This window comes from Scardinius erythrophthalmus, assembly GCF_964197995.2.
Source record: "Scardinius erythrophthalmus genome assembly, chromosome: 5".
NCBI classification, from domain to species: Eukaryota; Metazoa; Chordata; class Actinopteri; order Cypriniformes; family Leuciscidae; genus Scardinius; species Scardinius erythrophthalmus.
The window spans coordinates 8,053,390-8,066,398 of NC_138225.1; the positions used below are offsets into that span (position 1 = coordinate 8,053,390).

Genomic DNA, 13,009 nt, shown 5'->3' on the forward strand with positions numbered 1-13,009 from the left:
CTGATATGTCAGAAATCGAATACTCCTTTTATCCTGTGTCTTACGTAATCATTTGGTATAATTGCCTGCCAGTCGTGTCATTTCGATTCAAAAGCTCCTAATTATCATCTCTACGTGACAACTACAGTGCAAATGTTTGCAAAATGTAACAGTTACATTTGCACCGGCGAGCGTTGTTGATCATTCAGAACAGAAAGCCTGAAAATGCATAGTGTATTTCAGGTGAAAAGAAAATCATTTGTATCCACATACTACAAACCTCTTAATACTGTATGTCACTAGTGGTATAGCATCACTTTTGGGTTGTTTCACGCCCCCTTTGACCATATGCAGTACTACTACAATCATCTCAGGCGTGTGCAACAGGTAAAAATCCACGATAGTTACTCGACAAACACAAGACTAACATTGCATGACATGAGCATGCCCTAAACAGCCCTTATTCTCATGCAAAGGGATCAGTATACTGGATGTAAAATGTCAGAAACGGCCTCCGCTCCATATCCAACTCTTCACATGTGTGAGACGGGTCCTTCTCCGGAAAAATTTGTTTTGGGATCTAACATGTAGGTGAATGGATGCACAGCTGAGCTCTACTGGTGCGTCCAGGCTATTGTAAATCCATGCATCGTCATGCACTGAAGAGTAGGATCCTCGGTTGGAGATGTCCATGCGGCCAAACTCACCCAGAACTTACTGAAGAGGGAGAGAGCGGTTGAAGGGGAAACTTTTCAGAGTCCATTACAGTATAAACTTCTTCTTTCGCTCTTTTCCTGTACTTTTCATTGCGGGTAAGACACAGTATGTGTGCGTTTACATATTTGTGTGCATTCTGTTTTGAAACTGCTGTCAAATAATAAAAAAACTATGTCCAGTGGAAGCTGTAGCTCGTCTCAAAAATATTTCAGTCACCACATTTGGATTTCACGTAAATGAAATGAACTTTTCAGTTGCTCCAGTTTGTGTGTGCATGTGTGCGTTTTTTTTTTTTGTTTTTTTTGCCATTTTGCCATTTTTTCACTGTCATATGTTGAAATGAATCTATGTTGTGAGCGCTCCATACGTTACTTCATGCCACTGCGTAGCACCTGATTGGCTGCAATGAGCATGACACTGATGATGAAAGCAATCGCGAAGGCGCAGATCAGACTCTTCCGCACGCATGTTTGCTTCACCTGCTGGGTTGGACTCTCCGCTGAAGAAACAGAGAGAAAACAAATAAGAAGATCAAGGTGGTAAGACAAGGTTTGGAGATGATGACTTGAAATAAATGAAAAATGTGTAAAGGTTTCAAAAGTGTTTGAAGACTCCCAGAAACCACAGTTCTGTTCCAAAACCTAGCGAGCTGTAGGACCTTGACAATCTTTTTAGGCAGCATACTGTAGGTAATTTCATGAAAATCCATGAAATTGTTGGAAAGGTCAATTAGAAAAGTAATGATAAAAAGTTGAATTAAAAATGGAACTAAAAAGAAATATTTAAACCAAACATTTATGTATTTGTTGTGCTCAATCAAGTGTGAGTTAGTCAAGTCTCATTCAGTTTAGGGTCTTTGGTTTTTGAAAGATGTCTCTTATGATCACTGAGACTGCATTTATTTGATCAAAATTTTTGGGGGCTTCCTCCAACAAAATTTCAATTTAACCCGTTATACACCTAACATAATTAATCAAGATGATGAAATGATGATTTTAATCAAGATGATGAAATGATGATTTTGACAGGAAACTAATAATAATTGAACTTGTATCTCAGCCAGAGCTGTGCATTATGAAAGAAAAAAATTCTCACTGTCAATGTCAACCTGGCAGTCCCCAGGGTTTTCGATGTGATTCTCCTCTGTCATGATGATATTCTCAATGTCCTTCATAGACAGGTGGTCACAGAAAGTGTCGTATAAGAGTCTCTTCAGCTCTTCCACAGTCAGCTTCTGCATATCACACTAAAAATAGAAACAAAACTGTAGAATTTCATTTTGAAATTCTTTATGCGATCTTCAACTGGTCTAAATACATTACTTTACTGTACATTAATGCATTCGGTTGACACTTTTATCCATAGAGACTTACCTGGAACCCAAACAGCAACATAGTGTCGGCCCAGATCCGGCCCGCATCTGGTACACATGGATTCCACACGGCCCAGACATGGGCCGGATCTGGCCTGATACTATGTTGCTGTCTGGGATACATTTTTATCAGTTCATGCATTCCCTGGGAGTCAAACCCATGGCCTTGTTCACGAGTTCACACTTACAAATAATCAGCTAGAGTAAAAGAGTATGCGAATTTGGTGTGCTGTCCAAGGAGAGGGCTCTGAGCTCAGAAATTGGCCCAAACCCAGAGTACCCCACTTGTATCCCTGGCTGGGATAGGAACCAGCCGATAGTAAGGAGTTGGTGTGGTGGAGGGATGCAGAAAACTGTCGCGGAACATAATAGAGATGGGCATGTATAATTAGGCCTTCTCTCGTGCTGATTGGATAGATAATTTGGTCGTGTTCCTCCCGAGCTTCGTTAATAAAATATCATGTGTTGCTAACACCATGCTCAACTGTTTGAACCTCACAGTAGACATTTGGTCAAAACTTGATATTAAATTTGACATGCAACCAATTTCACTTCCATAATGTGACATATTTTAGAGTACAAAAGGATATTCAATATGAAAAAAAATATATGATTTTGTCTTTCAGAGTTTAAAAGCGGTCTCCAAATAAGAGGTAATTGAAGGAGAGTCGCCATTAAGGGGTGGAGCAAGTTTTGCATGCATTTCTATTGCAAAAACAAGTTTATTTTCTTTAAAATAACATGTACTGATGAACTGCTGACTAAGAATGTGTAGTAAGAAAAGACAGGGTTGATTTTGATTTCATGCACACATATAAATAGCACTGAACTCATAATTACACAGAGAGACGTTTAAGAGGAAGAACCCTGTAGCTATTTGGGGTCAAACACACTGCTAAAAAATGCACCAGCAGTGAGCTGAGATTAGAGAAACTCGCCCTTTGGGTGAATCATCATATGGCCCTTACAAATGACATTCTGCTCTTCTCACTTGGAGACTCAGTTATAAAATCTATTAATAAATCTTACTTAAAGTCATCATGTCACATCGCAATATATCGGCATCGAAGTGTATTCAGATTTGTAGGTTTTGTAACACTTTATTTTGATGGACATTATACTAAGCAACTGTACTATAAGCAACTACATGTCAAGTAACTCTCATTTGAGTATTAGTATTAGACTGCCTGCTTAATATCTGCTAAAACTTTATTTTGATGGTCCCCGACAGACATTTTACTAACTATAACATCGCAACTACGTCAACTTATTCTACTAACCCGAACCCTAACCCATAAACTAGTCTTTTAACAGTCTACTAATTCTCTAACGAGAGTTAATTAACATGTAGTTGCAAAGTTAAATGTCCAAAGTGGACCATCGAAATAAAGTGTAACAGTAGATTTTGCTCACGTTTAAAGGATAGGAGGCCAATTCTCATAAGGTGATTCATGTCTGTTAGTGTGATTTCATAGAGAGAATTGAAAGCAGGGCCTAACATGAACACCTGCCAATGGTGTCAATATTGTATGAAATGGTGTCAATCGGCAGTTAGCCGGTTACATTTTTATGAATTCAAACAATGCAATTTTGTGAGAACATGAACAAACGTGAACGATGCCTAGGACAGTTGACAGCCAGCGCTGCATGATCACGAAGGTTTAAGCCTTGGCAATTTAAATATTCATGTGCAAGACCACGTGAAAGGGAACTCAGTTTGTTACTCGCGCGCTGTTTGGGAAATTTTCCGTGCACAAACATCCGAATCTCAGAGAGCGTGCAGTTAGTGAATTGAGTTCTCTTTCAAATATTCTTGCGCTTGAACAGACATATTTAAATAAAATGATGTCAAAAGGCCCATATTGGGGAGTATCCTCGTAAACATAGTCATTTATGCCTAAAGTGAATATAAACAGTTGAGAAAGAAAATGCATGACGGATCTGTGCATTAGCTCTTAAAGTGACAGCAGCCTAATATTCCTGCTGCAGTCTGTGTTTTAATATTAATCAAAAGACAAGGAAAAATCACTCTCTTTTCTTGACTGAATAACTTTTATAAGTTTGATAAGGATTAATCCATGTTTAATTTAAACAGTGAAGACTATGTAGTGTTATTTTTGCATTTGATTCTTTATTAAATATCTCTACCTGAAAAGTGAATTTTTTTTTGGCATATAAAATTTTTATGTCATATTGCCAAAACAGTTTCTTTTCTGGTAATTTTTTTAAAGTCACCAGCCATTGTCAGGTATGGCAAAAAGTTAGTTTCAGGCCCTGATTGAAAGTGTGTGTAATCTAGATGTAGTTTTGGTGTGTGACAGATGCAGCACACTTTGTGCCTGTTGTCACTTTAAATAAGAGGGAAGTGGCTAATAATCACCTTCCAGAACACAGAGTCAAAATCGGTTCCGTTGAACTTGTCAGGCATCCCGGCAGCCGTGAGTTTGGGCCCCAGGAGAGTAACAAATTCCTCAAAATCCACCTGGCCGTCTCCTAAAAAACAGAGCGTGAAGTATTAGATGGATTCTAGCATGATATCAAGTTCCAGTTGTTTGCTCTATGAAACAAGTATAGAAATGGATAGAAATATATTTTCTGTCAGGGTTGTGAGTTATTTAGAATTTATTGAGAATGCCTGCATAGAAAATTCCTGCATTTGAATCAAATTTGCATTGAGAAAATGCACTGTATGTAATGTAGAATAGTAAAATGGGAAAAGTAATTTCTTACGTACCTATAAACACATTAGCAAAAACAATCAAATAGAGCGGAGTTTCCCAACCTGGCGTTTGCGAACTGCTGGTGGTTCATGAGTTGATGAAAAGATAATAATTAATTCAATCCTAAAAATAAAATAAGTGAAATAAAAATGAAAGGCCCTCTCTGAGACGTTCTTTAAAGCACCGCCACTACAGCCATCAAAGCACCGCTTTCGCCTTCAATTAATTTCAAGACAACTAACTTCAAACTTCAAAACGCCTACTGTCAAACAGTGTTCTCATTATCAGCCCATGCATAATCCGCTTGTCTCCATGCATTATGAGGAATATGATAGTTTGGGGCAATAAAAAGTCACAGTTGTTCAGCTTTTTTATTTGTTGAATATCTGTCAATTGTGTTTAGCATCCCTACAGTGCAGAGAAAAGCATCTGATTGGTGACTCATTATTTACTATTTGAAAATTTGAATATGTCTCGAAAAGTCTTATTTTGTGGTCTAAGGAAAAAAGAAAGTCATAGGTTTGGAACAACATGAGCAAATGAGCATATGTTGATAAATCTTATTAACATTTTTTGGATGATCTCTTTAACTCTTTCCCCACCATGGACAAGATATTTCATAATGTATGACACAATGCTTCCCTGACATTTACAAGGTTTTCAGGCAATCCATGTTTTCACAGTCATACTGTTGGAATGGGGCTGTTATGGATCTTTTGGAATAGTACTACATCTCCAGATCCAAACACAAGTAAAGAAGATGATCTGCATAAACCGGAAGGAGCAGATAGAAGATTGCTTACACACTATAAGCTAATGTGATCATCAAACATTCAATAGCATATAAATTAAAACTGCCTAACGTTACCAAGCAAAATTAAGAGGTAAATGACTGTGCAAGCTTTGGGGGTGTTGATGGACTCGATCTACTCCATCAATGTTTAGATCATCTGAATCTGACAAATTTGCATAATGCCAGCCTATGGTATTATTCATTGGCTGTCGCAAATAACGCGGACTTAGTACTTTGACCCGCCCTCAAACACTGTAGTTTTAGCTGAGAAGAAACATGTTGTAGCAACATGTCGTGTTGTTGACATGTCGAGAAGATGTTATGTTCTGCACTGCGAATCCACATTGCATGCACTTCAAAAGGATGAGGACTCGCGCTCGAATTGATACAGTAAAACCGACGCCATCGTTATTGTTCACATCACTGTGTATCAAGTGCTGAGGAAGCCTCCAGAGCTGAAATTCAGATATAATGAGCGTTTCGTTTCCGATGCGTGATGTAAGCGGTAGACCGATCACAACAGATTGGGCCATCTGACCAATCAGAGCAAAGTAGGCTCTTGGAAAGGAAGGGTTTAGAGAGTCTGAATCCTTTATCAAGCTTTTTTAGACACTGCGAGAAAAGAGGTGATGCTGCAATATATATTTTGAGAAAATTTAATTGTTTTTGACCTTGGATGCATGTAAACCTGTTGTAGGAGACCTTTAAAATAGCATAATATGGTCACTTTAAGCAGCCTGGTGGGAACATCAGCACACCAGCATCCCAAGCTATTCTGGTCTTTTCTCTTTGCAGTCCATTCACAGTTTGTGTAAGTGTCTCCTCACCATCCATGTCGAGTCTCTGAATGATGACCTCTAGCTCGACCTCATTGGGCATGTACCCTAGAGAACGCATGGCCATGCCGAGCTCCTGCTTTGAGATGAAGCCATTCCCATCTCGATCAAACACCTTAAACGCCTCCCGGATTTCTGAGGAAGAGAGTCACACACAGATCTGTAAGACGGTGCTTTATGCTTCCAATTTTAAAAGCATTACTCTGCAACATTGTTATAAAAGACAGATATTAAAATCATCACACCGAAGTGACTCAAAAAAAGTGATTACAGTATATTGATTTTTCGCACAATAATTCACTTTCTGCTCTTTAAAAACATTCAGCAGAGCACAGCCTCTTTACTTGATGGATTTAAAACAAAGGAACAGGATGATTTCTGTTACATTCGTATAGGCTTGTTAAAAGACGGGAAAATGCCGCAATGCATACAGTCGGTTGAGCCGACTTATTTCACCGTATATGCATTATACATCATCATTAAGTCATTTGCAATTTTCCACTTGTCACGCCATGATGCCATATTCATAATTATGAAATATGCACCACAGGCTGCAAGATATTACTATAAATCCAGATAATATATTCAATACGGAGTGTGAACAGGAGTATTCGGTAGGTGCACGGCTTGCTCACTGGGCTGTAGGTTTGATAAATGGCTATTTGGACATGGGGTCCAAACAAAAAAGCACATTAACTCTATCGCTCCCCAGAGTGAAGGATATTAGGGAGGAAATATGAGAAAAATACAAGAAATTACCACTGCATTCCATAACAACAGCAACAGATGGAGAAAGCAACTTTACTCCACATTACAGTGGAAGTAAGCAGATTTTAAATCGAAGTGAAGTGTGGGCTCTATTTTGCTCATTTCAAAGCCAAACTGTTTAGCTGCAAGCAACACATTTGGATGCCCAAAAAAAGAAATGAAGTTTTAAAGAAAAACAGGATGGTTCTAAGATGCCCTATCAACCAGACGAGAGAAAATCAAACAGGATATTCAGCCTCATTTGCAGATTTTAATGATCATTAACATGCTCATGTTATCACCAATCTTTTAAGAAGCTCAGCAAGTAGATCATTTGTGCATGCAACTTATTTTCAACTTTTCACAGACTTTTTAGAAGTGCCATGAATGCAGTCCAATAATAATAATCCTTAACTATAAATTTTATTAAATAATATAATACGACAAAGTATTTCAAGCCATGCCAACAACCAAATGTATTAATATAATTCATGCACTGCATTTTGAAAAGAAAAATTCAAGTTTATCGGCAAATTTGAGCAAGTTCATAATTAACTGTGATTGTTTTAATAGATTTACAGAACTACAGTTGAATACTTGAACTGTAACTAATAAAAATAAAAAGTGCTAAAGAACTAATTTCAACATTATTGAATATTGTGCAGTGTTTAAGTGCATCAAAACATTGTAAAGTACAAATAATAGAAATTGTAATCTTAAAATAATGCAGCTCAACTGCCTGAGTATGTCTGAGCACACCACAAAAATGATCATTATTCAAGTCACCTTTATTTCTATAGCGCTTCGGATTGTTTCAAAGCAGCTTTACAGTGACAAACAGGAAAATGGTGATTCAGTGATGCAAACAGAATTCAATTCTGCTGTAAAGCAGCTCTAAAAAGACAAATTAGACTAAACAGTCATTATTCAGTTGAATTCAGCTGATTCAGATCGATTCAGTAACTGTAAAATACATAAATTATGAAATAAGTTCAATTTATAAATCAGCTCTGGAGAAAACAGTGATGTCATTGTCCAGCTCAGTTCAGTTCTCATCCAACAGTGTCAGTGCAGTCAAATCATTAATATTACTGAATATTAAGTGTTCCCTACTAAGCAAGCCAGAGGCGAAAGTGGCAAGGAACCCAAACTCCATTAGGTGACAGAATGGAGACAAAAACCCTGGGAGAAACCAGGCTCAGTCAGGTGACCAAATCCCCTCTGACCAGCGAACGAACACTGTGTGTTTTGGAGATCTCCGGTCTTCAGCTATACCTACTTGGAGAATTTTTAGCCTGTTGTGCTCGAGACCTACCCTGGAAATCCAGAGTTCTCGCGAGAGCACAAGTTGAATTTGCTCAGCGAGTTACTCTGGCGTCGAGTAATGATGCTCATTAAATATGCCCTTGTATCCGAGCTGCACCAATCACATCGGGTTATCTGATATAGGTGGGCCAGAGGCGAGCTAAACAGAAGACGACAGCGCTGTGACGTCGAAGTCATTAGTAAACATTGCAAGATGGCTATGGATGAACACCAGTTGTTTGAAACGGCTTTGGCCGCTACAATGAATGAGTTAGACATGGCTTTTTATCTAAAAGAGGAACAGAAGACGGCACTCGAATCCTTCCTTTGCAAGAAGGGTGTTTTTGCTGTTTTGCCAACCGGATATGGAAAGAGTCTGATCTACCAGTTAGCTCCGCTGGTAGCTAAGCGTATGGGGCTTGTTGTGATTGGTCGTAGTGTTATCCAATTGCGTGCAGTGAGTTTTTCAAATGCATGCTTGGTGCCGCCCCTCGAGCTTTCAGATTTAGGTCTGGATTTCCAGGCTACTCGAGACCCTGCCTTCTTTTCTATTTATCAGCGCTGCGGCTTTGCAGTTGAATACTAGGCCTATAATGCGCGTCACGTGTTTTTAAGATCAAAAACGCGTTCTGTGTGATCATCCCCTTACACCTATCACTCAGAAATTCTGTGACAAAAAATTGTGTCAAATTTAACAGAAAATGAAACTTAAGCGGTTCTCGTGTGAGCGAATAAAGATTTTAAATAATTAAAGTTTAAAGTTTTTAAAGTTTAAAGATTTCCGATGACTGACATCACAAAATGTACTGATATTTTGGTGCTGATGTGTGAATGGTCTCTTAACGGTAAAAAGCCTTAGCGTCATTGCTTATGTGAACAGCATGTTTGTGTATCTACGGTAAAGTCATTCTGGTAATTTTACAGTAATTTACTAGGATTACTGTGTGAAAGGGGCTAACGCGTAATGATTACATGGCGCTATGTAGGTGTTGTTTGGAACAAAGAATCAGGCCTCTGTCACAACCAAAAAACCCATAATGATGTGTGAAATGTGGGGAATTTTGGGAAACTACCGAGGCTCAATAGTGGACTCAACAATCTTCATTGTGCAACAAAGCTTTTGGGAAACCCACCACTGCCTGTTGCTAGGCAACTGCACAACTGTTCAAACCCACTTTTGTAAGGGTTGTGATTAGACCACAGCCCTTCCAGCATGATAGCGCTCGCTTGTCACAGTATATATCAAAAGTTCTACCTGCTCATAAAAATAACTCTCTATAAAAATAATAATGATATCTTTGAAAGCCAAGCATGCACCTAAAAATGAAGGGTAAGGGTTTACTTTTGAACAAACATTTCAAAGAATTTTGAAGCTCATTATTGGGAAAGATTAAAAGCAAAAAAAAAATATATATATATATATATATATACTTTAAGGTATCATATATGACTTCAAAAGACGCACAAGTTTTATGCTATTTTTATGCTGCTTTGTTTCATTTTAGGAAAAGGATAAAGTGAACAAATGAACGTGAAAATGAACTAGTACTAGTGCTGTCATGATTCTGGAATTTTCACCTTTTGATACAATACCTTGAAAAATATTGATGCATTTTTTCATGCCAGAGGGAAAAATGTCATACATGCCGTCATACAGATAATTTGTTATTATCTCATAATTTTTGATAATGTGGGTAATTTTGTTGTAATAGCTTACACACTTTATTTGGATCGTTGAACTAAATTTACACCAAAAAAAGGCAAGTAAACAGTCAGTAATAAAACAAAAACAAATAAACAAATTGCAAACAATAGCACAAATAATTACAATAGAGTTAAGAGACACATTAAATAAATATGGCTTTAAGATTTTCAGCTGGGTCTAACAGCAGTATTTAAATAAGAAATAATACAGAAATTAAAGTAATCAAATGTAAAATAACACTGGATAGTTTTCCTTGTAAAAATTACAAATAAAGATTAATGCTTACAATTAAAAAGTTACAAAAGTTATTCAGTCAAGAGCAGCAAGTGATTTCTCTTTGTCTTTTTTTATTAACATGAAAGAGCAATAGGATTATTAGGCTGCTGTCACTTTAAGAGAGTGTGTGTGGATTCAATACACTGTTACACAACATGCTTTTTATCTTAACTATTTTCCAAAATGAGCTGGATTTACCTGAATGCTCAGCAAGATGAGCATTTTGACATAATTTTGTATTTGACCGTTTAACCGCAACAAGCAACGAAAAAGAAGTCAATTCGGTACTCGCGAGCTGTTTGAGAGGCAGCTTTATGAGAGCGTTACTTATAGATCAGTGGTGCATGTGCTTTTTGTGAGAGTGTGAAACCTGCGGGAATGACTAAATTTATGCGCAATACAAGCACTTTTCAACCAGAGAGAAGAGTGAGAGGAGGTTTGTGTGTGTCATTTCACCGTCGGAGAGAAGAGAGTGAGAACGCGCAGCTGGTATGTGTATATCAGTACTGCAGAAAAGGAGTAGGCCTATTGGAAACGTTTCAGATATTTCAGTATTGATACATATCTAATATTGATATTTCTGACAACACGAGTACTATTTCTTTTTTTAAATGTATCTTTTTTTGTGTTTTGCAGAAGAAAGCAAGTCATGCAGTTTTGGAACGATACGTGGGTGAATGAATAAAAAAAATTGTGCACTTTGCCATTCATGTGTGACTTGATTTTAAAGCATTCATCATTCAACTCCATCAACCAGGTAGATCTGAACAGCTATTTTTTTACCAACAACCAATGTGCCTCAAACCACACCTGCAGTATAATTTACATAAATTACAACTTTCAGCTTGCAATGTTCATAAATACAATTATCCTACACTTTCTTTTGTCTTTGAAGTGAAACAGAAGATGTTTTCTGCAAATTTAGTGGCATGAGGCAACAACAACAGCACAGAGATTTTACAAGTCTTGTGAGGAACAGATAGCAATCCGATTAAGGGATTGCCACGGGTTTCCTTGGAGTGAAAAACATTTCGATTGGGGAAGTCCTTGCCAGAGCACAACATGCTGCCAGATGCTGTGCTACTGGCAATGCTTAGATTTGTTGGGAAATCTGTTCTTTGCCAAGTTAACTTTTACCTACCATATGTATTTCTCTATTATTTCGACCACTTTATACAAAATTCATTGAAGCCTAACAGATCTCCAAAAAAGACTTTGCTAGCTCTACTCTAAATGTGTCATTCTCTGATGTTGTTTACTTCTGAATATGTGCACTAACTTCATTGCAAAAATATTTAATAATTTACACAGTTAATGCTTGTCTGACATTATGTAACTGTCATCCAGTCCCTATACACAGAACCACTAGGGGAAACAGATGGATAAATATATATATATATATAATATATATATATATATATATATATATATATATATATATATATATATATATATATATATATATATGTCCTAGTCCTGAACAAAGAGTAGCTATAGAGATTAATGAAGTTTTCTTCAAAGAAAGCTAACTAATCACTTTCCTGTGTTAACTTTCTCTTTGTGAGCCCCTTATAGAGGGATTAAACTGTCATGACAGCCAGTCCAAATCACTGCTCAGAAAGAGATAGATAACATATCCGTACTTTTTTTTTTCTGTCATACAGTGAGATAACGGATGTACAGAGAAGAGTAGAAACCCGTTTAAACTCCCTCTCACGTGGCATTCATATCTGATGACCATATGCTCAGGGGGTTGTCATTGCATTAAGACTATAAGAATTGGTTTCAATGTAATTATAGCGTTTCATTTTACAGCTTTAATTTTAGTAACCAAATTTTCTTCCATTAAGTCTGCTACTTAATTTTCTAAAGATCTGTTCATTAATGGTTTTGCAATTTACATCATTGCTGTTTTGTTCCAAAACAGTCCAAAAAAGTTCTGTCAACACTGTCAACCATGTGATTTAACAGAGGATAAGCCAAATATTCACTCTGCTCATTTCCATTTAGTGGAAATAAATAGGGATGTTATATGGACCAAAATTTTTATACTTTTATAATTTGATCATGAGTTTGACAGCTCCGTCCGCATTTGACTGAATGAAAAAGAGATGTTTGAACACTCTGCCTAACATCTCTTTTTGCGTTCCCGAGAAGAAAAGGTCGAACAGGTTTGAAGCGACATGAGGGTGAGTAAATGATGTTCCGATTCAATGATTGTATAATCAAATCATGACATCACACTACCAACAAATCACAAAGTGTTCAGATCAAATTCTACCATCAATACACTTTTCTGACTGTTTGTTGTCCTGGGATTTTTTTTTTTTTTTATATATATATATATATTGAACCACTGTGTTTAATCCGCTTTCACCTTCCTTTTAAAAGTCCCGGGAGCTTGAAAGGGCTCGCAGGATCTCTATCATCTCAAGGCAGGGTGCTTCTAATACATGCTGAAGCCCTGTTTGATGTATGAAGGTGAGGTTGCACTTCAAAGCTGTAATGTGTTCCCACAGTTCTCATATAGAGATGTTATTGAAAGAGAAAAACATGAAA

At 37.3% G+C, this 13,009-nt stretch overlaps 1 protein-coding gene across 1 annotated transcript in view; it reads right to left on the reverse strand.

The window, feature by feature from the left end:
* Positions 1–1,000: 1,000 nt before the first annotated feature.
* cabp7a (calcium binding protein 7a) overlaps positions 1,001–13,009 on the reverse strand; it is a 35,285-nt gene continuing 23,276 nt past the window's right edge. The window contains exons 2-5 of the mRNA XM_081365157.1: positions 6,409–6,552; positions 4,449–4,561; positions 1,792–1,942; positions 1,001–1,195 (exon numbers count right to left, since the gene is read on the reverse strand). Coding sequence (XP_081221283.1) covers positions 1,065–1,195; positions 1,792–1,942; positions 4,449–4,561; positions 6,409–6,552 — 539 coding nt within the window. The 3' untranslated portion in view covers positions 1,001–1,064. The remainder of the gene's footprint in view (positions 1,196–1,791; positions 1,943–4,448; positions 4,562–6,408; positions 6,553–13,009) is intronic.